The 21748-nt window shown below is 52.7% G+C and overlaps 1 protein-coding gene across 2 annotated transcripts in view; it reads left to right on the forward strand.

The window, feature by feature from the left end:
* The first annotated feature begins 597 nt into the window (after window positions 1-597).
* The window catches only part of GPT2 (glutamic--pyruvic transaminase 2), a 49328-nt gene continuing 28177 nt past the window's right edge, over window positions 598-21748 (forward strand). For both annotated transcript variants that reach the window (XM_033218306.1, XM_033218305.1), the window contains exons 1-4: window positions 598-737; window positions 954-1216; window positions 14371-14460; window positions 17222-17330. In XM_033218306.1, coding sequence (XP_033074197.1) covers window positions 974-1216; window positions 14371-14460; window positions 17222-17330 — 442 coding nt within the window. In that variant the 5' untranslated portion in view covers window positions 598-737; window positions 954-973. The remainder of the gene's footprint in view (window positions 738-953; window positions 1217-14370; window positions 14461-17221; window positions 17331-21748) is intronic.

The following is a 21748-nucleotide window of genomic DNA, read 5'->3' on the forward strand; positions in this document are numbered from 1 at the left end:
GATGCTAGGTAGAAAATAAAACGTTAGTGATGGAGGTCGGGGGTCAGACGGAGTGGTCGGGAAAAGCTGACAGCTTGGCAGATGGTCCTCTCAGAGGCCATGGGCAGATCTCCGTCTTGCTGAGAAGGAAGCTGGCGTTCGGGAGTCAGGGCGGCGTGGCCAAGTCCCAGACTCCTCACCCCGCTTCCTGCCAGCTCCGGTGGGCAGCCGCAGGCACCGTGTGGCCTTGGATGATGAAACTCGGGGCGATGACTACACCATCCAGCAGCCTGTGTCCTCGCAGGTGCTGGCAATGAGGGCGGTGGGGGGCGGACGCGCCACTAGGGAGAGGCTGCCAACAGCTCCAGCTTCGCAGACGCGACAGACAGCACGGCCCCTGCCGGGACCCTCCGGGATCTCCAGCCCCTCAGCTGGGACAATGAGCCCGCCCAGACCCCGCCACGTTCGGACGAGCACTCCCGCCTACTGTCCGGTCCCCGTCCGGCCCGGCGCGGGGTGCTGTGGGACTTGTAGTTCGCTTCGCTCTCCGCAGCTGCTCCGGAGCGGCCAGGAGAACTACAGGGCCCAGGAGGCAGCGCGCAGGCCCGGGGCGGCCCCGACGGCGGTGGGTGTGCGAGCGCAGGGGCCGGGCGGCGCTGGCGCCGGGTGCGGGGATGCGGCTGCGGGCGCCGGGGCCGGGAAGCTGCTCCAGGCGTGCGAGCTAACCCGGCGCAGCGAGGGCCTACCAGGGGCGACAGGCACGTTGCATGCATACCTTGGGCGCAGCCTTTGCGAAACCCGGCTGGGTGCGCGTTGGTGCTTCAGCCGCGCGGTGGAGGGTCCCGGTCGCCGGGGGACCGAAGCCAGGCTGGCATCGCTCGCTGAAAGTGCCTTTGGGTGGGCTTGTGTGTGGGACTGCTGCCCGCCTAGGGCAGTGCGCGACGTGTTTATTCTCTTTCTCTTTTTGTGCCAAGGTTTCCTCCGCAAGCGCGCGATGCAGCGGGCGGCGGCGCTGGTCCGGCGGGGCTGTGGTCCCCGGACCCCCAGCTCCTGGGGCCGCAGTCAGAGCAGCGCGGCCGCCGAGGCCTCGGCGGTGCTAAAGGTGCGGCCCGAGCGCAGCCGGCGCGAGCGCATCCTCACGCTGGAGTCCATGAACCCGCAGGTGAAGGCGGTGGAGTACGCGGTGCGGGGACCCATCGTGCTCAAGGCCGGCGAGATCGAGCTTGAGCTGCAGCGGGTGAGCGCGCGCCGGGCCTCCGGGAGGCTGGGGCCGCTGAGCAAGGGAAAAACCGCAGCAGCCCCAGCTGGGGTCCTCCCCACGACGTCCACCCCCATGGCCAGCTTCTGAGTCAGCCAAGCCTGGCTAAAACGAGAGAATGCCTCCTCCTGCCCCTTCACTCACTGGTGCCCAGCACCCGGCACTCAGTGAGGCCTTGCAATACGGTTCACTTGTTGAATTGAATTCAATTGTTGAGCAGCCGGTGCTGCCAGGCACCGCACGTTGTGTGTCTGCCCTACCCTCGTGGAACCAAGGTCCAGTGGAGGGAGGAACATAAGCGAATGAAGAAAGAAGCAGTAGTCTCAGTGATAAGTTCTTGGAAGAAAGTAAAAAGGAAGAGGGTTGGAATGGGGTGGTGGGAGGGAAACCCTTTTAGGTAGGAGGGGAGATGGGGGGCCGGGGGGCGCTCTGCGGAAACTTGGGTCTGTTCCCCAGTCTTTCTCCGTGTCTTTGGCCCTTAGGGTCTTTGCCAGTCCTGATTCCCGGAGGAGTCGGCAGAATTCCTTCCTTTAGTTCCCTCTGGAGCCTTGGCCGACCAGCCACTTCTCTGATCTGGTGACAGTCACCGAGGTGGGGAACCAGAGGGTTGGGCCTGTCCGGCTTTGGTAAGGGGGCCCTGGGACTTTCGTCACCTTGGTGGCCAGCCGGCTGGCTGGGATCTTGGCTTGAGTTTATAGCTTCATGTAAGGTGACCCCACAGCCAGGAAGGATTTCTGCCTCCCCACAACCAGGATGTCTGGGGTTGGGGTGATAGAGGGGTCCCTGTAGGAGAGAGTTCTAGCCTGGGTGGAATTCAGGAGGCAGAGCCGAGAGGGGTTATCTTAAAAAGTAAATACTCCTAAGATTTGTAAGAAGCTAATAATCACCCAGCTGCTTGCTAGAGAGAGTCTGACTGAGAATTGAGGTGGGAGGGAGGGTTCCTTGATCTTGCCCTCACCCAGATCACTTAGTGCCGCATGAATGCATGGCAGTAAGCTTCAGGGGGATCATGACACTTGACTCCATTCCGGTGGGGACTTGGGGGTTTTAATGAGCTCCTGGCCTCCTGAGACCTGGTTGAGACACTCAGTTCTGCTGACTCAAAACAGTGAACTGGACAAGTCAGAGTCCAGTCTCCTGTGGACTCCTTGCAGGGCTAAGTTTGAAGCTGGCCAAGAGGAGGCTGGCTTTGTTTTTGTGCCTCCCTGGCCCAGAGGTGGGCCCGGCAGAGAACACCAGCTATTGCTGTTTGGCAGGCTGGAGCTGGCCCTCCTTGAGGCAACAGCCTCCCTGCTAAAACACAGCTGGGATTAATGTGTTCCTGGTTTATCACGTTACAGCTGATTTCTCTGGTTCCATAACTGGCAGGAGTTCCAGGAATTACCTCTGCCTTTTGCTAAATAGCAGCTCCTATGTTGGCTCCATGAGGCTTGAGGATGATTAGGACAGAAGAGCACTGTCTTTACCTTGAGGAATCTGACTGCTGTGTTATTCTCTGAGCCTGAGTCCCCCTCCCCCGATTCTTTAAGAATGTGTTGGGATTTTTTAGCAGGCAGAATATGTGAGAGCCTTCCAAGTGGGAGCAGTGCTGTGAGCAACGGCAGGAAGTTGGGGAGTTCTGGGCATTTGGGGAAGGGGGCTGGTGCCTTAGTGGAACGCTAACAGAGAGATGTGGGCGGTGAATGAGACAGAAGAGGTGGACTGGAGTCTTGTGTGCTGGGATTAGGACGTCGTGGTGCGTTTTGGTTGGAGGTGGGAACCAGAAAGGGTTTCCAGCAGGGGTGTGGCTTGATGATTGCAGGTGGGCAAATATCTTGGTTACTGGGCCAGGGACATCTCTGATTTCTGAGACAGAAGCTCCACACCCCCATATCCTACTCCTGAGTTAGTTGAGTTTTTTTGGCCACCTACATTCTGGTATTTTCATTCAAGCGCATCCATTCTCATTCTCTTCTCACTGTGAGTCTCAGTTCGCTGGCTGTGGGTGCTGGCTAGACCAGCTTAGATAGCCTCACTGAAACCCTTCCTTCTTGGGAGACAGCCTTGCTTCTCCTTGCCAGCTTAAACAGTGCCCTTCTTGCAGGAGCCACATTTCCCGTCCTTTCTTTTTAGTTATTTCTGGCTTGCCTTCTCTTTGTGCAGCTTTGGTTTTTTTACTTCTGTTTTGAACTGTCGTGATCAAAACTGGTTGGTTAGAGGCCGGCCACGGTGGCTCACACCTATAATTCCAGCGCTTTGGGAGGTCGAGGTGGGTGGATCACCTGAGGTCAGGAGTTCGAGACCAGCCTGGCCAACATGGCGAAACCCTGTCTCTACTAAAAACACAAAAATTAGCCGGGCATGGTGGTACACACTTGTAACTCCAGCTACTCGGCAGGCTGAGGCAGGAGAATCGCTTGAACCCGGAAGGTGGAGGTGGCAGTGAGCCGAGATGCACTCAGCCTGGGCAACAGAGCGCAGAGCGAGATTCCATCTCAAAAAACAAACAAACAAACAAACAAAAACTGATTGGTTAGAGATTTGATGGGCTAGGATTTGTAGGGAGGAGGGTGACTTAGGGTGAATCCTATATCCATTCTGGACCTCAGGTTCCCTAAAGTATAAACAGATGTGGCCTGGCTGGGCCAGAGTTCTCCCTGTCCTCAGTTTTATACCTTCTTGTCCATTCAAAACTGTCCTTGGGGACTCAAGGTGACTCTTGGTGGTACCAAGGACTTCATGCTGTCTATGGAATTCTTTCACCAGGTGTTCTGCAAACAATGCGGGCTGTTTGGGCATGTGGCTCTGGTGTTTGACTTTGGGTGGCTGGCTGAGCTGAATCCCTGTCCTTTCTGCTTCTCTGGCAGTGGAGCCTGAAGGAGGCGGGGAGGTGGGCTAAGGGCTGTGAAAAGGGCCGTTCTCCTGCAACCCCAGCTCTGTGCTCTTAGAGGGGCCTTGCTTCTCCCTGAGAGCAGCTCCAAAGGGGAGAACCTATCTTAGCTTTTCACATCCTGGTGTTCACTGCAAGCAGCACTTAAAAATAAGCTGCAATTAAAATGAGTTTTGAAAAGATCTGACAGTTTTTTCTCAACCTACTTTTTCCCTTGCTTTATTGGGGGATGGGGGTTGGGGATTGGTACAAGTGGAGACAGGAATGGCTTTGCTTCTAGTTGTAAGGCAACAGTCAGGGCAGACATTCAGAACTGAGGGAAAGACTGACGGTTACTGGTCATGTCAGTGTGTGTTGCATCCAAACAAAGGTCAAGGCAGAGAGTGCTAAGGCACGTGGCTATAGTTAGCTAAGAACTAAGATTGGAAACCCTGTATGTGCCAAGCACAGGTGGTGAATCTCACTCATTTTCTGTGGCATTTAGATGCTCCTTTATTTATTTGTTTATTTATTGAGACTGAGTGTAGTTCTGTCACCCAGGCTGGAGTGCAGTGGCACGATCTCGTCTCACTGCAACCTCCGCCTCCTGGGTTCAAGCAGTCCTCCTTCCTCAGCCTCCTGAGTAGCTGGGATTACAGGTGCCCGCCACCACGCCCAGCTAAATTTTTTGTATTTTTAGTAGAGACGGGGTTTCACCGTGTTGGCCAGGCTGGTCTTGAACTCCTGACTGTGATCTGTCTGCCTCGGCCTCCCAAAGTGCTGGGATTACAAGTGTGAGCCACCGCACCCCACCAGATGCTACTTTATTTTTTAAAAGACAGGGTCTTGCTCTATTGCCTAGGCTGGAATGCAGTGGCACAATCATGACTCACTGCAGCCTTGAACTCCTGGGCTCGAGCCATTCTCCTACCTCAGCCTCCTGAGCAGCTTGGACTACAGGTGTGCACCACCATGCCTGGCTAATTTTTAAATTTTTTGTAGAGACCAGGTCTTATTATGTTGCCCAGGGTGGTCTCAAACTCCTGGCTTCAAGTAATCCTCCCACCTTGGCCTCCCAAAGTGCTGGATGGGTGGGCGTGAGCCACCACACCCAGCTACTTTTTTTCTTTTGTAATTATTATTACATAATAATACTAATTATTGTTAATTATAGCTGTTCAGCCAAACAGCCCATACTGTTTGCAGAGCACCTAGCAAAAGGATTCCATAGCTCTATCATCCTGGCAGGAGTGCAGTGGTGCAATCTCAGCTCACTGCAGCCTCGACTTCCTGGGCTCAGGCGATCCTTACACCTCAGCCTCCTGAGTAGCTGGGACCACAAGGCGTATGCCACCGTGCCTGGCTAATTTTTGCACTTTTTTGTAGAGACAGGGTTTGCCATGTTGCCCAGGCTATTAATTTAATTTTTTTTTTTTTTTTTTAAGAGACAGGGCCTCACTCTTTCTCCTAGGCTGGAGTGCAGTGGTGCAATCATAGCTCACTGTGGCCGCAAATTCCTGGGCTCGAGTGATCCTCCTGCCTCAGCCTCTTCAGAAGCTAGGACTACAGGCGTGTGCCACCATTCTGGCTAATTTCCTTTTTTGTAGAGATGGGATCTTGCTTATGTTGTCCAGGCTGGTCTCAAACTGCTAGCCTTGGGTGATCCTCCCATCTCAGCCTCCCAAAGTGCCAGGATTACCTGTATGAGCCACTGTGCTTGGTCTAGATGCTACTTTAAAATTTGTAGTGCAGGCTTCCAATAGGATGAACCCTCCATCTACCCAGCCTGCCCAGGTCAGTCACCACACATATGCTGGGCTCTGCCTTTGTGTGCTATGGGCCTCAGACAAGTCATTCAGCCTTGGTTTACTCATCTGCAAATTGTGACCAGTTTATTTCTCTGAAAGACTAGTTTGAGTCTTTGATACTTTGATGATAATACTTTGAACAGCTGTGAAGCTAATTAGAACTGCCAGGTCTTCCTTCTCAAGCTAATGAGAGTGGTCTAGGGATAAGAAGTTCTGAGGGTCACTTGTCTTTCCTACCTCCTGAGGCTCTGGGTCTGGGAAGTGCTCTGTGGGGCTTGCTCTTTCCTCCTGGGCAAGCTACTTGCTGTTTTGAGCAACTCCTACTCTCCTGTTTGGAATTTATTCAGCTTTCACCCCTGCTTCTGCCTTGCGAATCTGGGCTTCTATAGTTGACCACCCCACGGACGCTCAGAGTTCAGGGGCCTACACCCTGCCTTCCCTGCCTCAGTGATCTGGCAGCTCAGCCTTGGGGACTCTCGCCTATGCTCTCAGTCACAGACGTGTATAGCTGCAGCTCCAGTTTCTTCTGGTTTCACTTGTCTTTCTGTTTTGGGACCAGATCTTGTGCTGAGCCTCAGCTGTGAAATGAACCTGTTTTCTGGGACTGTGGGTCTAGTTGATGTTTGTCTCTGGGACCTCTTGCGGGAGCTCTCTATAGGACTTTCTGTCCGCCCTAGCCCCAGTCAGTGCCCTTTTTGGGATCAGGAGCCCGGGAGCACTTTCACGTCATGCTCCTAGGGCTGGGGCCTGCAGGCCCTCTCTCCCACGCCCTGCCCTTCTCCTTCCCCGCACCCCATTCTTATTCTTTACCAGCCTGAGCTCTGGAGGGTGGCGGTCTCATCTGTGCTGCTCATGGCTGTCACTGGGGCATGGGTGACCAGTATTTGTTGAATTGGAGGAAAGTTCTCTGCCAGCCTTTCTGCCCACAGGCCATGTAAAGTGACCAGAGCCATCCCTTGCATAAGGAAACAGCCTTGTGCCTGGTTTTTTCTCCCCATTTTTATTGAGGGGGAGACAAATATAATTGACAAAGAAAAATTGTATATATTCAAGGGACACAGTGTGGTGGTTTGACATTTATACATTGTATATGTAATATGACATGGAAATGATTACCACAGTCAATTATTAATACTCCATCCTTTACCACACAGTCACCATCTGTGTGTGTGCACCTGAGACATTTCAGTCCTGTTCTCAGCAAATTTCAAGTAAAAAATACAGGTTTTTTGTTTTGGCTTTTTGTTGTTGTTTATTTTGGTTTTGAGATGGAGTTTCGCTCTTGTTGTCCAGGCTGGAGTGCAATGGCGTGATCTTGGTTCACCCCAACCTCTGCTTCCCCGGTTCAAGCGATTCTCCTGCCGAGTGGCTGGGATTACAGGCATGTGCCACCACACCCAGCTAATTTTGTATTTTTAGTAGACATGGGGTTTCTCCATGTTGGTCAGGCTGGTTTCGAACTCCCAACCTCAGGTGATCCACCTGCCATGGCCTCCCAAAGTGCTGGGATTACAGGCATGAGCCACCGTGCCCAGCCGAAAATGTAGTGTTATTAACTATAGTCACCATGCTGTACATTAGATTCCCAGAACTTATTCATATTTTTAAAAATTATTATTTTTTTGAGACAGAGTCTCGCTCTGTTGCCCAGGCTGGAGTGCAGTGGCGCGATCTTGGCTCACTCAAACTCCTGACCTCAGGTGATCCTCCTGCCTCAGCCTCCCAAAGTGCTGAGATTACAGGCATGAGCCGCTGTGCCCGGCCTGCATTTTTTAAAGAAACAATGAAATGAAAGTTTCTGGAGGCTAAATTCAGCCCCCTTTATTGTAATCTCAAGACAATGTTAAATTGCCGTGAGCCACCACGCCTGGCCTAAAAATTATTTAATTTTTGTGGGTATATGGTAGTTTTTTTTTTTTTTTTTTTTGAGACGGAGTCTTGCTCTTTTGCCAGGCTGGAGTGCAGTGGCGCAATCTCAGCTCACTGCAATCTCCGCCTCCCGACTTCAAGGGATTCCCCTGCCTCAGCCTCCTGAGTAGCTGGGACTCTACGTGCGTACCACCACACCCGGCTAATATCTCCTGACCTTGTGATCCGCCTGTCTCAGCCTCCCAAAGTGCTGGGATTATAGGCGTGAGCCACTGCACCCGGGTGGTAGATGTATTATTTGTGGGGTACACCAGATATTTTGGTGCAGGCATGTAGTGTGTAAGAATCACATCAGGGTAAATGAGGTATCCATGCCCTCCAGCATTTGTCCTTGTATTATAAACAATCCAATTATATATACTCTTAGCTTTTTAAAAAAATATACAATTATTGACTATAGTCACCCTGTGTGGTGTCAAATACTAGATCATTCCTTCTACTTTTCAGTACCCATTAACCATCCCTACTTGCCCCCACCCACCTCTACTGCCCTTTCCAGACTCTAGGAACCATCCTTCTACTCTCCACCTTCATGAGTTCAGTTTTTTAAATTTTTAGCTCCCACAAATAAGTGAGAACATGCAAAATGTGTCATCTTACAACTGAAAGTTTGTACCCTTTGGCCGACATTGCCTCATTTCCACTCCCGCAACCCCACGGCTGGCAGCTATCACCTCTGCTTTTATTAGTTCAACTTTTTTAGATTAGTTTAACTTTTTTAGATGCCACATATGAGTGAGATCATACAGTGTTTGTCTTTCTGTATCTGGCTTTTTTCACTTCACATAGTGTCCTTCAGGTTCATCCATACTTTTGCGAATGATTGGATTTTCTTATTTTTTAAATGGCTGAATAATAGTCCATTGTGTATATGTACCATATCTTTATCCATTCATCAACCTGATGGACACTTAGGTTGGTTCCTTGTCTTGGCTCTTAGGAATAGTGCTGCAATGAACAAGGGAGTGCAGACATCTCTTCAAGATACTGATTTTATTTCCTTCAGATCTGTACCCAGCAGTGGGATTGCTGGATCTTAGGGTAGTTCTATTTTTAGTTTTTCAAGGAACCTCCATACTGTTTTCCATAATGGCTATACCAATTTACATTCCCACCAACAGTGTGCAGGGTTCCCTTTCCCCACACCCTCACCAACACTGATCTTTCAACTTTTTATAATAACCATGCTAACAAGTATGAGATGATATCTCATTGTGCTGTGATTTGTGTTTGATTAGATGTTTTGCATCTTTTTCATGCATCTGTTGACCATTTGTATGTCTTTTGTGGAAAGTCTCTTCACGTCCTTTGTCCATTTTTTTTTTTTTTTTTTTTTTGAGACGGAGTCTCGCTCTGTCGCCCGGGCTGGAGTGCAGTGGCCTGATCTCAGCTCACTGCAAGCTCCGCCTCCCGGGTTTACGCCATTCTCCTGCCTCAGCCTCCCAAGTAGCTGGGACTACAGGCGCCCGCCACCTCATGCAGCTAGTTTTTGTATTTTTAGTAGAGACGGGGTTTCACTGTGTTAGCCAGCATGGGCTCGATCTCCTGACCTCGTGATCCGCCCGTCTCGGCCTCCCAAAGTGCTGGGATTACAGGCTTGAGCCACCACACCCAGCCCCTTTGTCCATTTTTAAATCAGGTTTAATGTTTTTTTTTCTTGAGTTGTATGAATTCCTTATTTGCATATATTGGATATTTGGATATAAGGATCCCCTTATCAGATATTTTATTTACAAACACAGTTTTCTCTCAGTATCCAAGGAGGACCTCCCTCAGATACCTAAATCCAAGGGTGCTCAAGTCCCTGATATAAATGGCATAGTATTTGCATATGGCCTATGCACATCCTCCTGTATAATTTAAATCATCTTTACAGCCTCTATAGATTACATATAATATGTAGTACATATTGTGTAAATATGGTTCAACTCTATTGTTTAGGGAACAGTGATAAAAGTCTGTATGTGTTTAGTCCAGGTGCAGGGTTTTTCCTGGATTTTTTTTTTTTTTTTTTGAGACAGAGTCTCGTTCTGTCACCCAGGCTGGAGTGCAGTGGCGCGATCTCGGCTCACTGCAGGCTCCGCCTCCTGGGTTCACACCATTCTCCTGCCTCAGCCTCCCAAGTAGCTGGAACTACAGGTGCGTGCCACCATGCCTGGCTAATTTTTTTGTAGTTTTAGTAGAGACAGGATTTCACTGTGTTAGCCAGGATGGTCTCGATCTCCTGACATCGTGATCCGCCCGCCTCAGCTCCCAAAGTGCTGGGATTACAGACTTGAGCCACTGTGCCCCGCCCTTTCCTGAATATTTTTGATCTGTGGTTCGTTGAGTCCGCAGATGCTGGAGCCACGGATGCGGAGGCCGACGATGTTCCCTTCCGTGGTTCGCCTTTTTGTTGATTGTTTCCTTTGCTGTGCCTGGTTAGAATCATCCATCCGCCTGTGACCCTCATGCTGGTGAGAGGCCTGTGGGCTGGGGAGGACAATTATTCTACCTGCTAACACCCTATGAAATATGCCGTCCCCAGAGCTGGGGAGGGGGCGGTGGGGATGGTGCCCTCCCCAGATCCCTGCTTGAGCCAAAGTGGCGGGAGGGGAGCCCTCCCTGGGAAGGACCTTCCGTCCATCTGTGCTGCACGGGGGGGTGGCTCTGGGCGGGATGTGTGCAGGTGGATTCGAAGGTGTCTCTAGAATGCCGTGAGAGGAATCGGGATGATGCGGCTCCTTAGTCCCTCTGAGCTGGCAGGTCCCTGAGGGCAGGGCAGGGGCAAGGTTCCCATGGGTGCTGTGCCTGTGGGCTCTGGACAAGTCACTGTGGGAGTCACTATGGGGAGTCTACCCCAGGCTCTTGGTATTTCCCACGCCATGTAGGCCTTGAGTGCCTAGATGCAGAAGTGTGCTCAGAAGAGTCTCTTCTGCGTGGTGGCCCTTGGCTGGATGGGCTGGTTTCTTTACCCATTCAGAGTAGCCAGTGTCCTGACCCCCAGCTCATCAATCATAGCAAAATGTCCAGGGTCTGCAGGCACCGAGACCCAAGAATGGAGATGCTGTGTTTCTAGGCTTCACGGCGGCGGCCCTGCGTTGGTTGAGCAGTGTGGGGGAGGGCACGGGAAAGGAACATTCAGGGCTCTGTTCCAGGCGTTAAACTCTCCCTGTGTTAGGCTGGCCCAAGGCCCACAGTTGTGTGTTGGTTCCTGGGCCTCACAACCGTGACAGATTTACTCCCTATGAAGAATGGGCTGTATCCACACCCCAGAAATCACCCAGGTTCAGCGAGCTAGGCCTGGGGTCTGCAACAATTCAGTCAGGCTGAGCACGGACCCCATGCCAGGAGTCCAGGCCAGTGCCAAGCAGTGGATTGGGCCCGCCCCTTTGTACACAGAGGCTTGGGTAACTGCCCACACCCTCAGCCTCTGGGCTTCTGGCTGTGGGATGAGTGTGGGGGCTGCACCCCTGCAGCCAGAGCCTCTCCGGAGTGCCTATACCCCCATGTAGTGGGCAGTGCTGCCCTGGCTCTCCAGATACAGTGGCTGCATCTGGATGCCACTGGGAATCTTTTTTTTTTTTTTTTTTTTTTTGAGACAGAGTCTTGCTCTGTCGCCCAGGCTAGAATACAGTGGCGTGATCTCGGCTCACTGCAAGCTCCACCTCCCAGGTTCATGCCATTCTCCTGCCTCGGCCTCCCAAGTAGCTGGGACTACAGGTGCCCGCCACCACGCCTGGCTAATTTTTTGTATTTTTAGTAGAGACGGGTTTCACCGTGTTAGCCAGGATGGTCTCGATCTGCTGACCTTGTGATCCGCTCGCCTCAGCCTCCCAAAGTGCCGGGATTACAGGCGTGAGCTACCGTGCCTGGCCGCCACTGGGAATCTTTATCCATGTTGGCCAGACACTGAAGAACTCAGCAGACGGGCCACAAGGGGCTTAGAGGGCCCCCTTCCCCAAGAAACAGCTTGTAGGACTTAGGCCCTGTTTATGACGGCCCAGAGCCACTTCGGGGGCATCTTCCTCAATCACCCATGCCTCCTCACATAGGGCTTAGGGGTGGCCCACTAGGGCCAGAAAAATGTGTTTGGCCTCTGCTTTTGTCTCTCAAGCCCACTGGTTTGTTGTTGTTGTTTTTAGGAGACAGGGTCAGGCCAGGCGAGGTGGCTCACACCTGTAATCACAGCACTTTGGGAGGCTGAGGCGGTGGATCATTTGTGCTCAGGAGTTCAAGACCAGGCTGGGAAATGTGATGAAACCCCGTCTCCATTAAAAATACAAAAATTAGCCGGGTATGGTGACACTTGCCTGTAGTCCCAGCCACTTGGGAGGCTGAGGCATGAGAATTGCTTGAACTCAGGAGGCGGAGGTTGCAGTGACCGAGATCACACCACTGCACTCCAGCCTGGGTGACAGAGGGAAACCCTGTCTCAAAAAAAAACAAAAAACAAAAAAACCCAGGGTCTCACTTTGATGCCCAGGCTGGAGAACAGTGACGTGATTATAGCTCAGTGCAACCTTGAACTCCTGGTCTCAAGTGTGATATTCCCACTTCAGCCTCCCCAGTAGCTGGGGCTACAGGCATGTGCCACCATGCCTGGCTAATTTTAATTTTTTGTAGAGATGAGGTCTTGGGCAACTTGAAAGTGTTGCCCAGGCTGTTGTTGAACTCCTGGCCTCAAGGCATCCTCCTGCCTTGGCCTCCCAAAGTGCTGGAATTACAGGTATGAGCCACCACTTCCAGTCACTAGTTTTTACTTAAGGTATACATTACTGATTTTGGAAAGGCCATCATGTCTTCTAAGGTTGCTTTTATTCACACATTGCATGAAAAGGAGAAAAGACAAGTGTCACAAGCACAGAGTTATATCTGTAAAATTTGTATTTGGGGTACCTTCGGGGAAGGAGCAGCTGGAGACAGGACAATGGCCAAGCCCTCCCACCCGGGCTGTGGCCACCACCTTGCTGAGCCCGCTTTTCCTCCCACTGTGACCCTGGCGACCTGTTCCTGGGCTGGCTTTTGTAAGATGATATTTGTACTTTGCTAAGGGCTTTCACACTGTTTGTTTCAGGTAATCCTTTCAGCTGCCCTGGGAAGTCCTTGAACCTGTTGTTGACGGCACTTCTCCCAGTGGCTGATTGGGTTTATCAGGGAAATGTGCAGGATTCCCACATTTCCAGGTCCCCGTAATTCTCTTCGTCAAACTCTGCTTTGGCCTTTGCAGCAGCCAGGGTGTCCTTCCATCACGTCCCCAGTGACGTCGCAAGGGTCTTGGACTTCTCTCTGTGATCTTTCTTCTATGCTACACACATTGCTCAGGCAGTGGCCTCAATTTGCTCTTCAGTCAGTCTTTTTATCCCTGATACTTTTTTTTTTTTCTTTTTTTTATGTGAAAATCAGCCCACATTTTTCATTCTACAAAGAATGGGTTGCAAGAAAATGACCCTGAGGATTCCCTGCTGATGCATGTCTTCTGATGGGGAGAGTTTCCTCAGTGTCCCTGGCCAATCACTTAGGCCATCGCGGTAGAGCTGTGCCTGGGGCAGGATGCAGAGGAGTCTGGGACCCTCTGTCCCTGACATTTGGCATGTTCTGCTGCTGACTCCTGCCTCCCTCCCACACAGCTGGCCCGGAGCTGCCTTTTAGGCTTCCCTGTGTGGTGGCGCTCAGGCAGTGGAGTGGCAGCTGTTCGGGATGCTTGGGCAGCCAGGAAAGCTCTTCCAGCCCTTCTGGAAAGTGAGAGGCAGAGGAGAAACATAGTGGTTAAGAAGAGTGACCTTGGAATCCGGCTTCCTGTACTTATATTCAGTCCCAGCACTTACTTTAATCAGTTATGTGGTTGGGCACAGTGGTTCACCCCTGTAACCCCAACACTTTGGGAGGCCAAGGCGGAGGAGCCCGAAGGTCGGGGATGCAGTGAACCATGATCACACCACTGCAGTCCAGACTGAGTGACAGAGTGAGACCCTGTCTTTACAGAATAGTAATAATAAGTAATAAATAAAATTATGTTGGCCGGGCGCAATGGCTCATGCCTGTAATCGTAGCACTTTGGGAGGCTGGGGCGGGTGGATCACATGAGTTGGAGACCAGCCTGGTCAACATATTGAAATCCCGTCTCTACTAAAAATCCAAAAATTAGCCAGGCGTGGTGGTGCACGTCTGTAATCCCAGCTACTCGGGAGGCTGAGGCACGAGAATTGCTTGAACCCGGGAGGTGGAGGTTGCAGTGAGCCGAGATGGCACTACTGTACTCCATCTTGGGCAAGAGAGCAAGATTCTGTCTCAAAAAAATAAAATTATGTGACCTTGAGCAAGTTTTCTAACCTTTTAGAGCCTTGATTTCCTCATCTGTCAAATGGGACTAATATTAGTTCTTCCTCATGGGATGGCTGTGAAGGTTAAATGAGACAAGGCATGTCAAAGGCCTGGCACCAAGTCAGATACTTGGTAAGGCTCAAAATAGGGTTGTTTATTAATATCCTGCGGGAACCTTGCCTGGCCTCTGGAATCCAGGGTTTAAGAGTTTCTAAGTAACCACCTGTTGTTTTCTGTCTGCCCAGGGTATCAAAAAGCCATTCACAGAGGTCATCCGAGCCAACATCGGGGACGCCCAGGCTATGGGGCAGCAGCCAATCACCTTCCTCCGGCAGGTGAGCCACCCCCAGGAGCAGAGGCTGAAGGAGGGCAGGGCCCTGGGCTGGGCGGGCCGTCGTAGGGACCATCCTCTGCCCCCTCGATGTCCAGGCCCTCCCAGGCCTGATGCCCTCTGGCTGTCTCCCTTAGCCTCCTTCCTGCCTTGCTGAGGTTGTTGAAAATTTCCAGACCTATTTTGGGGTTGCTGTGGTGTAGGAGGCTCCCGGGGAGACTTCCACGGGGTGGGGTCCTGGGAGCTGAGTTAGGAACTTGGTGGGCAAAGGCAGTGGTGGGGTAGGTGGCAGCCCAGGGGACAGGGAAAGGCCGGCTGGGCTGGCAGCAGGCGTCGAGGGGCAGCAGGAGGTGTCGTGGCAGGGCAGGATGTGGCTTCCCACTTGAGGCCCTTCTGGGTGTGAGTGTGGGCTCTGCTGCCTACCAGCTGGGTGGCTTTGGGCAGGTAGAAGTTGGCAGATTGCTGGGCCTTGGTGAGGCGAAGAGTGCAGAGGCCTCCTGGGGCCCAGCACAGGAGCTCCAGATTGGGGACGGCTGCTGTGAGCTGCTGCGCCCCGGCTGCCTCTGCAGTGACCCAGCTCCCTCCTCAGGCTCCAGGAGAAGGTGGCTTCCACATTTCAGGCTGAGCACTAACCTCAAAAGTGCCGCCTGGGCCGGGATTGTGGGTTTGTGGGGTTGGTGGGCTGGAGGTGGTGGGGTGGGAGATGCCCCAGAGCAGAACAGAGGCGGGAGACCCGGTGTGTGACAACTTTTTCTCGAAGGACTGAGGCTCTTTTGTTTTATTTAGGTTTTGTTTTTGTTTTTGTTTTGAGATGGAGTCTCTGTCGCCCAGGTTGTAGTGCAATGGTATGCTCTTGGCTCACAGCAACCTCCACTGCCTGGGTTCAAGCAACTTTCCTGCCTCAGCCTCCCGAGTAGTTGGGATTACAGGCACGCACCACCATGCCTGGCTAATTTTTGTATTTTTGGTAGAGATGGGGTTTCACCATGTTGGCCAGGCTGGTTTCAAACTAACTTCAAACAATCCGCCCACCTCGGCCTCCCAAAGTGCTGGGATTACAGGCGTGAGGCACCGCACCCGGCCTGTTTTATTTTGTGTGTGTGTGTGTGTGTGTGTGTGTGTGTGTATATATATTTTGAGACAGGGTCTTGCTCTGTTGTCCAGGCTGGAGTGTGATTGTCATGATCTCTCTGTAACCTCAAACTCCTGGGCTGAAGCAATCCTCCTGCCTCAGCCTCCTGAGTATCTGGGACTACAGGTGTATGCCACCACACTTGGCTAATTTTTAAAATTTTTGGTAGAGACGGGGTCTTGCTGTGTTGCCCAGGCTGGTCTCGAATTCCTAGGCCCAAGTAATCCTTTCTTGTCTCAACCTCCTGAGCCACTGGGATTGAGGCCCATTTTGGATCAAAATGCAGTGCTGTGTGTGGTGAAGGTTCATGGGCTAGGGCCATCAGGGAAGTCGAGCCCGGGAACCCCAGTTCCCTGTTCCCTGCCTTGCTCTCTGGGGCAAAGGGCTGGGGAGGAGCTGGGAGAGCTCAGCCCACAGTCCCTGAGGGAGTTGTCACAGGGCAGTGAGGGAGAGGAGCTGAGGCTGGGCCTGGTATGGGGGGCGCTCACTGGACCTCCCTCCCACGGCCACTGCTGCTGTCCCTCAGAGCAGGCCCGCAGCCCTGGATGTTAGAGTCCCCATGCTGGGCCCAGGAGGGGGAAATGAATCAGACCACACAGAGTGGCTCTGCCAGGGAAACGAGGTGGGAGGAGGCCAGAGGGCCCTGACTTCCCTGGAGCGTGAGCTTTGAAGGGGAGGGCCAAGCAAGAGTGACCTCTCAGGAGAGGTCCCCACATGGGCCTGGGTTTAAGTTGTGACAGGCTTCAGAACAGGCCTCACTCAGCCTTATTTGCTGGAGCCGTGTTCCCAGGTCCAGCCCTGCCACTGTGCATGGCAGGCCCAGCCTCTCCAGCCTAGTGCCAGCTGCCTCCAGCCTTCACACATCTCCTCTGACCTGCGCAGGTGCCCCTGGGAAGCGGGCAGGCCAGCTCACTGCCCATTGTGCAGATGAAGAGAAACCGGGCTCCGGGAAGCCAGGCGCTCGCTGAAGTCACCCCGCTGGTGTCAGAGCCACAAGTCCTGACCCCCTCAGTGCACCTGGCTTGGCTCCTCAGTGCCAACCTCAACTTGCCGGGCAAGCTGGGGTTACCGGCACTTTTGTACACATTTGCTTGCTTAATCCTCTTAATTTGTGGGTTGGGGTGATGTTCTCTGTTACAGAGAAGAGAAAGCTAGCCCAGTTTTCATCTGGGGAGGAAAGGGGGTGATGAAGAATGCAGGGGGAGGGGGCCTAGGGCATTGGGGGAGCTCAGGCTGGGAGTAGGGGGGGTCTGCAGCCCTGCTCCACCCAGCTGGGCATCAATCGCCTGCCCTCTGCTCTGCAGGCCCCTGATTGTGCCTTGGGTGTGTAAGCCCACTGTCCCTAGTGGAAGAGCTTGGGCCAGGGGCGGAGGAACAGCCTCACTCTGATCGTCGACTCCTCTTCCAGCAGCCCAGGTCATAGTGCATCCCAGCTCTCAGCTTCTCCCCTTCTGCTGCAGAGAGCCCAGCGTCTTCCCCTCCTGCCCCCAAGCTCCCACAGGCTGAGTCCTTGCAGAGAGGCTTGCATCAGCCCCATCCCTGGGAGCTGTCGTCCTCCCAGTGGCCTCTGTGCCCCTCCCGGAGCTCTGGGAGTCGGGGTGCTGGGAGCTCAGCCTGCGTCTTGTTCCCCCAGGTGATGGCACTGTGCACCTACCCAAACCTGCTGGACAGCCCCAGCTTCCCAGAAGATGCTAAGAAACGCGCCCGGCGGATCCTGCAGGCTTGTGGCGGGCACAGCCTGGGTGAGGCCCCAACTTGCCAGGCCCCGGGACGTGAAATTAACGAGTGTTCCCAGGGGGGCCCCAGCCTCAAGTGAGAGTCATGCATGCAAATGGGTGTGTGAATGTGTGTGGGTGGCTGACAATGCGCAGAGTAAACAAAAAATAGCGTCCTCATCCCACTTGCGCCTTGCTGGCCTCCTGTTTATTAAGCGGGCGGTGCTGGCACCACCTTTAGGTGCAAGTGCCTACATCATGCCCGGTGTGGGTCCTACTCCCTGGAGCCAGCCTCGTTGGACAGCAGCTGAGCCTGCCTTTGTCACAGCAGGTTTCACCCAGCAGCTGGAGACTGGGTAGAAGTGCAGTGCCCAGTTTTGTTCAGCATCCTTGCCTCTCTCTGGCCTCCAGCTCTGAACGTGTCCCTGCATTGTCTTGGAGATGGCAGCCAGTTGCTGGGGAAGGGAAGCACCTTGGGACCCCTCCGGCCTCTTTCTGTGGCTTTCTTGCGTCCAATGGTGCCAGTACCCCCAGGTACTTCATGGTGTTCCCCTCATACTGGCCCTCACTCCCCTTTTCGGGGACCCACGCCCCAATGTCTGCCTCCTGATGTGGCACCAGGCTCCGCAGAATGGACCTGGAACTTGGCCTCTGTAGATGTGAAGATGATTCTCTCCCTTCCCTGCGGGGATGGAGTTCCAGACTCTGGGCCTCCAGCTCTTTGTCTGTCATTTTCTTTCCTCTGTTTATTTCTGCTGGTTCCTTCATGCAGCACCCACGTTGGGAATCCGGCTTCCCTCGCCCTGAGGAAAGCTGCTGTTCTTAGGATCTTCCTAGGATATGAGCCCTGATGTTCCTGAAAGTGGAGCTGAGGGTGGGGACAGATTCTGGCGGCTTGTTCAGCAGGGGAGTGGCCCCCTTGTTGTCTCTATCTCCTGCCACTCCCCACCAACTTTTTCTGCTCTGTCCCTTATTGACGGCCCTGTGCTCACCCTCCTGGGTGTAGCCCCACTGCTCTCCCTCTGAGTCTGGGCGCTGTCTCTCTCAGGAGGGGGCCAGCCTCCCCTTGCTTTTCCACCTGCCAGCCTGGATGGGGTGTGGGCTGGGGTCTTGTATGCCACGACCTAACCCCAGGCTGGCAGAAAGCAGCTCTGCAGCCCAGAGGCCCAGCTGCCAGGCTCTTTTCTCCGCTGCACGCTCTGCCTGGCCCCAAGGGCAAAGGTGTTTCTCAAAGACCCCATGGCCATGGGCCTAAAACTCTTGGAAGCCCCCAGCTGAGAGGCAGAGGGAGGGGAATGTGCCTTTTGTGTGTCTGATGCAAGTGTCTGGGGACGGGGTAGGGATTTTTCTTCCACATACTAAGCCTCATCAACAGGTTTTTGCAACTTCGAGTCAGCCAGAGCTGGAGTAGTGGGGCTGAGAGACTGTGTCCCTGGGAGTTCCCTCGTGGGGTGTTGCAGCAAAAGACCAGTTGGCCCTCATGGTTTTTGGGACCCACTCTGAGCCCTGTTCCAGGACCTCGTGAACACAGGTGAGGTAGGAGTGCTTGGAGTCTCCCTCATCCTTCAGCTAGGAAGTACTTTGTACCCACCTTCTGGGCTTGCAAGGAACGTTCATGTGTGCTAAATCCCCTTGTTAGCTGTAGACAAGCCCTGTGCATTCCAGGGGGCAGGACAGTGTGGTCCTTCGCATGACAGGACATAGTGGTGTCGCTCTCTGTTACCTACACTCTAGGCAGCCTGAGCACTTTTCTGCCCACAGGAGTAAAAAGAAATGGAGCACGTCACTATGCTCCAGGGCCACCCTGACCCACAGGGAGATTATTAAATGTGTATACAAAGTCTTGAAGCTCACCCAAGAGATTTTTGTTTGTTTTTTGAGACACAGTGTCACTCTGTCACCCAGGCTGGAGTGCAGTAGCGTGATCTTGGCTCACTGCAGCTTCTGCCTCCCAGGTTCAAGCGATTCTTCTGCCTCAGCCTCCTGAGTAGCTGGTACTACAGATGCATGTCACCACACCTGGCTAATTTTTGTATTTTTAGTAGAGATGGGATTTCACCATATTGGCTAGGCTGGTCTTGAACTCCTAACTTTGTGATCTGCCCACCTCAGCCTCCCAAAGTGCTGGGATTACAGGCGTAAGCCACCGCGCCCAGCCACTCAGGATGTGTTTTTATCATGCCCTTTAAAATTATTTCTTGGACTGGGCATGGTGGCTCATGCCTGTAATCCCAGCACTTTGGGATGCCAGAGCAGGCAGATCACCTGAGGTCAGCAGTTCGAGATCAGTCTGGCCAACTTGGCGAAACCCTGTCTCTACTGAAAATATAAAAATTAGCCAGGCATTATGGCAGGTGCCTGTAATCCCAGCTACTTGGGAGGCTGAGGCGGGAGAATTGCTTGAACCCAGAAGGTGGAGGTTGCACTGAGCCGAGTTCGTGTCATTGCACTCCAGCCTGGGTGATGAGAGTGAAACTCTGTCCCCTCCAAAAAAAATATATATATATATGTATGTGTGTGTGTGTATATATATATATGTATGTGTATATATATATAATTTCTTAGCAGGGCTTCTTTTTTCTCTCTCTCTCTCTTTTTTAAGAGTTAGGGTCTTGCTTTGTCACCCAGGCTGGAGTGCAATCATAGCTCACTGTAACCTTAACCTCCTGGGCTCAAGCAATCCTGCATCAGCCTCCCAAGTAGCTGGGACTACAGGCATACACGACCACACTTGGCCAACTTTTATATTTTTTGTAGACATAGGGTCTCACTATTGTCCAGGCTGCTCTCGAATTCCTGGGCTCAAGCGATCATCCTGCCTTGACCTCCAGAGTAGTTGGGATTACAGGCATGAGCCACCACACCCAGCAACTTCATTTATTTTCTCTTTGATGAGCAATTTGGTTCTCAGGTGTGTCCTAGATCTTAATGGGGTTGAGGTACAACCTAGCACCTGCCTGGGGCAGGGCAGGAGCTGTGTGCCCTTGTCCAGCCCCTCCCTGAGCACGTACCAGGCTGTGTTCTAGACATCAAAGACACTGGTGAGCAAGGTGGGTGGAGCTTCTGTGCCCACGAAGCTATCAGATTTGGGAGGAACAAACATGAAAAAGAATTTCTACGAACGTGTAATCACGATTTCTCATGAGATCTTGGAGAGAGCTGCAGGACTATAACAAGGGGCTATGTGGAGAGGAAGAGGTCATGGGGAGGATGAGTAAGAACCTGCAGATGCATGCTGGACCAGCGAGCAGTGTGTGCAAAGGCCCCGAGGTCGGGACCTCCGTGTGATGAATGAAGGGGCCCTAGGGCAGTGGTGTTCAGTGAAGTAGGAGTTCGGCAGTGGGTCCTCAGCAGGGTGTAGTGTAGTGCAGCCCACAGTGGGCGAGGTGCTCTGGGAGAAAGGCACAGAAGAAACGGGTAACATCCCCTGCTCTGGAGGAACCAAGAGTCAAGAGTCAGCATGGGGAGGGCAGGGCTGCTTCTGTACAAAATAACTGGAGGGGCCAGCACAGTGGCTTACACCTGTAATCCCAGCACTTTGGGAGGCCGAAGTAGGAGAACTGCTTGAGCCTAGGAGTTCAAGGCTGCAGTGAGCTATGATCGTGCCGCTGCACACCAGCCTGAGCAGCAAAGTGAGACCCTGTTTCTTAAAAAAAAAAAAAACTAATAAATAGTAAAGTAACTGGATAAATTATAGGCTGAGATTGGCTGGAGGTGGAGCAGAATCTTTAGGGCAAGTCTCCTGGAGACAGACTAGAAATGATCCTAGAAAGATCAGTGTGTTTTGGAGCATAACGTGAGATCTGAAGAAAAACCCAGGAGCCTCTTTGGAAGGGTAGGAAGTCTGTGACCCGCAGAAGTGTGACTCAGAGAAGCAGAGGGCTTGCTAATGGGTGAAGGCCTGGGTGTTCAGGGAAGTGGATGCTCTTAGAGGCAGGAAGAGGGGAGGCCCTGAGGAGAAGGTGGGGCATTGAAAAGAGGTGAAGGGAAGCAAGGAGTCCTAGAAGGTCTGTCTTACAGAAGCTCAGAAATACTAACTAAATCACCTAGTGGGGGTGGGCTCTAACACAAGCATCTGCACCTCCCCTTTTTTAAACTTACAAAATACTCCCAATGTATTAGAATACTGAAAATAACATGACAGAAGCCCATGCCCACCACCCAGAGTGACACCAGTTAATGTTTGCCACTTGGCACCTTAGAGTATTGGTCTGGCTGCTCCTCTTACAGCCATGCAGAGCCCAGTGCTGTGCAGAGAGGCTGAGGCAGAGCTGGGGGATTCCAGTTCAGGGCATTTTTTTTTTTTTTTTTTTTTTTAAAGACGGGGTCTCAATCTGTCACCCAGGCTGGAGTGCAGTGGTGCGATCTTGGCTCACTGCACCTCCACCTCCCAGATTCAAGTGATTCTCCTGCCTCAGTCTCACGAGTAGCTGGGATTACAGGCA

This window comes from Trachypithecus francoisi, unplaced genomic scaffold, assembly GCF_009764315.1.
Source record: "Trachypithecus francoisi isolate TF-2019V2 unplaced genomic scaffold, Tfra_2.0 Lachesis_group10, whole genome shotgun sequence".
NCBI classification, from domain to species: domain Eukaryota; kingdom Metazoa; phylum Chordata; class Mammalia; order Primates; family Cercopithecidae; genus Trachypithecus; species Trachypithecus francoisi.